The following is a 2,515-nucleotide window of genomic DNA, read 5'->3' on the forward strand; positions in this document are numbered from 1 at the left end:
TTTTAGCTAGTTATTATATACAAAAAGTTAATCTACATACTTTTATTAACTAACTATTCGACATGTACAGTTCCCATTTTATGAATTTAAGGAACATTATCACATAGATAATGTTAAAATTAATAATCATTATTACTTGTGGTTGCATATATAAAAAGTTACTATAAATATCGCACTCAATAAATAATTTGTATAAAAAGAAAATCAAGAAATATTTCATTTATATATATTTTTTTATCATGTGTAGTAAATAGAAAAAATTATTTAAGGAATGTATTTCTTTAATTATTAATAGAATTTAAATTCCGAAAAATAAGAAAAATCAAATAAAGTAGGGAATATAAAAATTAGTTTAAAAATTATATTTTTAAATATCTCTTTTATATATGTATATATATATGAATGAAACTTGCAAATTTGTCCCTCATTTCTTTTTTTATCTTCATTTTCTGAAATTTTTGATTCTTCTATTTATTCTCCTATTCTATTTCTTCTGTTCTTTTTCTTTTCCTAAAATAAAAAAAAATTAAAAATTTATAGAAATGAATTTTCTTATTATAGTTTTAATGTAAATTATAATTAAAGAAAAATTAAGATACAATATATTTTTAAATGTAAACTTACTTTGCAGTAAAAATAAGCTATAATTATTATTACGATAATAACTATTAGAAAAGGATAAATGTAAGAAACATAAGAAAGGGATGATGCACCCATGATAGCTTGAGTTGCATTTGAAGGTGAAGATGTTACAAGAGATTGAGTAGATGGTGAACTGGTTTCATGAGTTGTTACACTAGGAGTTGATGTGCTTAAATTTCCATTTTGATCCTTAGTAGTTGTAGTAACCGTAGCAGTTGTAGATTGTAAAGTAGTCCCGGTAGGTGAAGCAGATGATGATACGGGTGACGAGCTGGGTGTCATAGGTGTCGGAGTTGATCCATTGGGTGTTGGAGTTGAACTACTTGCACTTGATGCTAAAATTGTTGAAGAAGTTGTTGGAGTCGTTGTGGTAGCACTCATAGTCATTTCTGTAGTTGTAGGAGATGTAGTTGAATGATTACTCAAAGTGGGTGAAGAAGAAGGGCTTAATGTTGTGCTTGCTTGTGACATATTGAAAAGTTATATTTTTATTGTATAGAAATATTTTTCTTAGAAATTATTGCGGTGTTTTTTTAGGATTAAGTTATGGTTATATAACTATTTATAAATAAAATTGAAATTTTTAATTCTTAAAAGATGAAAAAAAATTTATCAAAATTACAATGTAAATACACAATTTCTATTAAAAATGAGCTATAGTAGAATAAAATGAAAAATAATCATTTTAAAGAGCTTTTATTTATTTCTATTAATTTTTATTCCAAAAATAACAATCTAAATAATATAAAAATTAAAAATTTTTAGTACATTTATAAAATTACTAAATAAGTATTTTCTCATTATAAAGTAAACTATTGAATTTAATGAGTTGATATTGAGGAAAATTAAAGAAAAATATGTAAAAAAATAATAATAATGTAATAATGAATAAATTTATATTATTCAAAATTTACTGTTTTTTTTCCCACATAATTTAAATTGATAATTTTAAGTAAATGTAATGATAAGGTAACTCTATCAAAATACTAAAAATAATGAAATAAATATAATTATTTATTTTAATTCTACTATTTAACCTTTTAAATAATTAAAACAATATTCATAGAGCATATTAGCATGCATACACTGTAAATTTAATTTAAATATTTTTATTTTTTTCATACTAGAACGCAATGAATTCTAATAAAATTGAATAATTTTTATAATAATTTTATTAAAGTTTAAATGATTAGTAAGTTTTTATTTAAAACTAATAAAGAGATCATGTTTTATTTTAGAAAAAAAATATTATAAAAAAATAAATGAAATTTCAGTCAATTCATTTTTTTCATGCATGTACTTTTTTTAAGTTTTATTATTTTCAGTTTTTAACTACCTAAGAAATAAATATTTCTGTGGATTTCTTCCTGTTATTTAATTATATTATTTCAACAAAGATTGTTCTTGTACTTTTATTATTATTCATATATATATATATTTAAATTTTATTATTTTCAATTTTTGTTATTTATATTTTTTAAATTATTTGATTATAACATTTTTTTTTTATATTCAACAAATTTCTTTTCTAATTGTATTTGAAAAAACTAAAATGTGAAAAAATATTTTTTGAAATAAAAGAATATATACATAAGTAGTGTAATTAAATAATTTTCAAAAATAGTAAAAAACGTGATTCTATTTTATAATATACAAAACAAAATACTTGCTAAATATGAAAGGTATTTTTCAAATATATTCGTAGGTTTTTAAAATAATTTTTTTTTTTTTGAACTATTTAAATTTTTTCAATTTTCAATACATAATCTATAAAAAAAAATTTTTTGTTGTTATGTTTTTTATTCAATATTTACTTTCATTATTAAAAGTAAACGTTTTAAAATTTATTTAAACGTGACATCACAACGTAACT

General features: G+C 20.1%; 1 protein-coding gene across 1 annotated transcript; it reads right to left on the minus strand.

Moving 5' to 3' along the window:
- Positions 1 to 579: 579 nt before the first annotated feature.
- Positions 580 to 1,113, minus strand: PRELSG_0006500 (hypothetical protein; the record flags this gene model as incomplete). The annotated part of the gene is made up of 1 exon (XM_028676723.1): positions 580 to 1,113. The coding sequence occupies one exon, from the start codon at positions 1,111 to 1,113 to the stop codon at positions 580 to 582; it is 534 nt and encodes a 177-aa protein (XP_028531257.1).
- Positions 1,114 to 2,515: the final 1,402 nt, after the last annotated feature.

Source organism: Plasmodium relictum (genome assembly GCF_900005765.1).
Source record: "Plasmodium relictum strain SGS1 genome assembly, contig: PRELSG_00_v1_73, whole genome shotgun sequence".
NCBI classification, from domain to species: domain Eukaryota; phylum Apicomplexa; class Aconoidasida; order Haemosporida; family Plasmodiidae; genus Plasmodium; species Plasmodium relictum.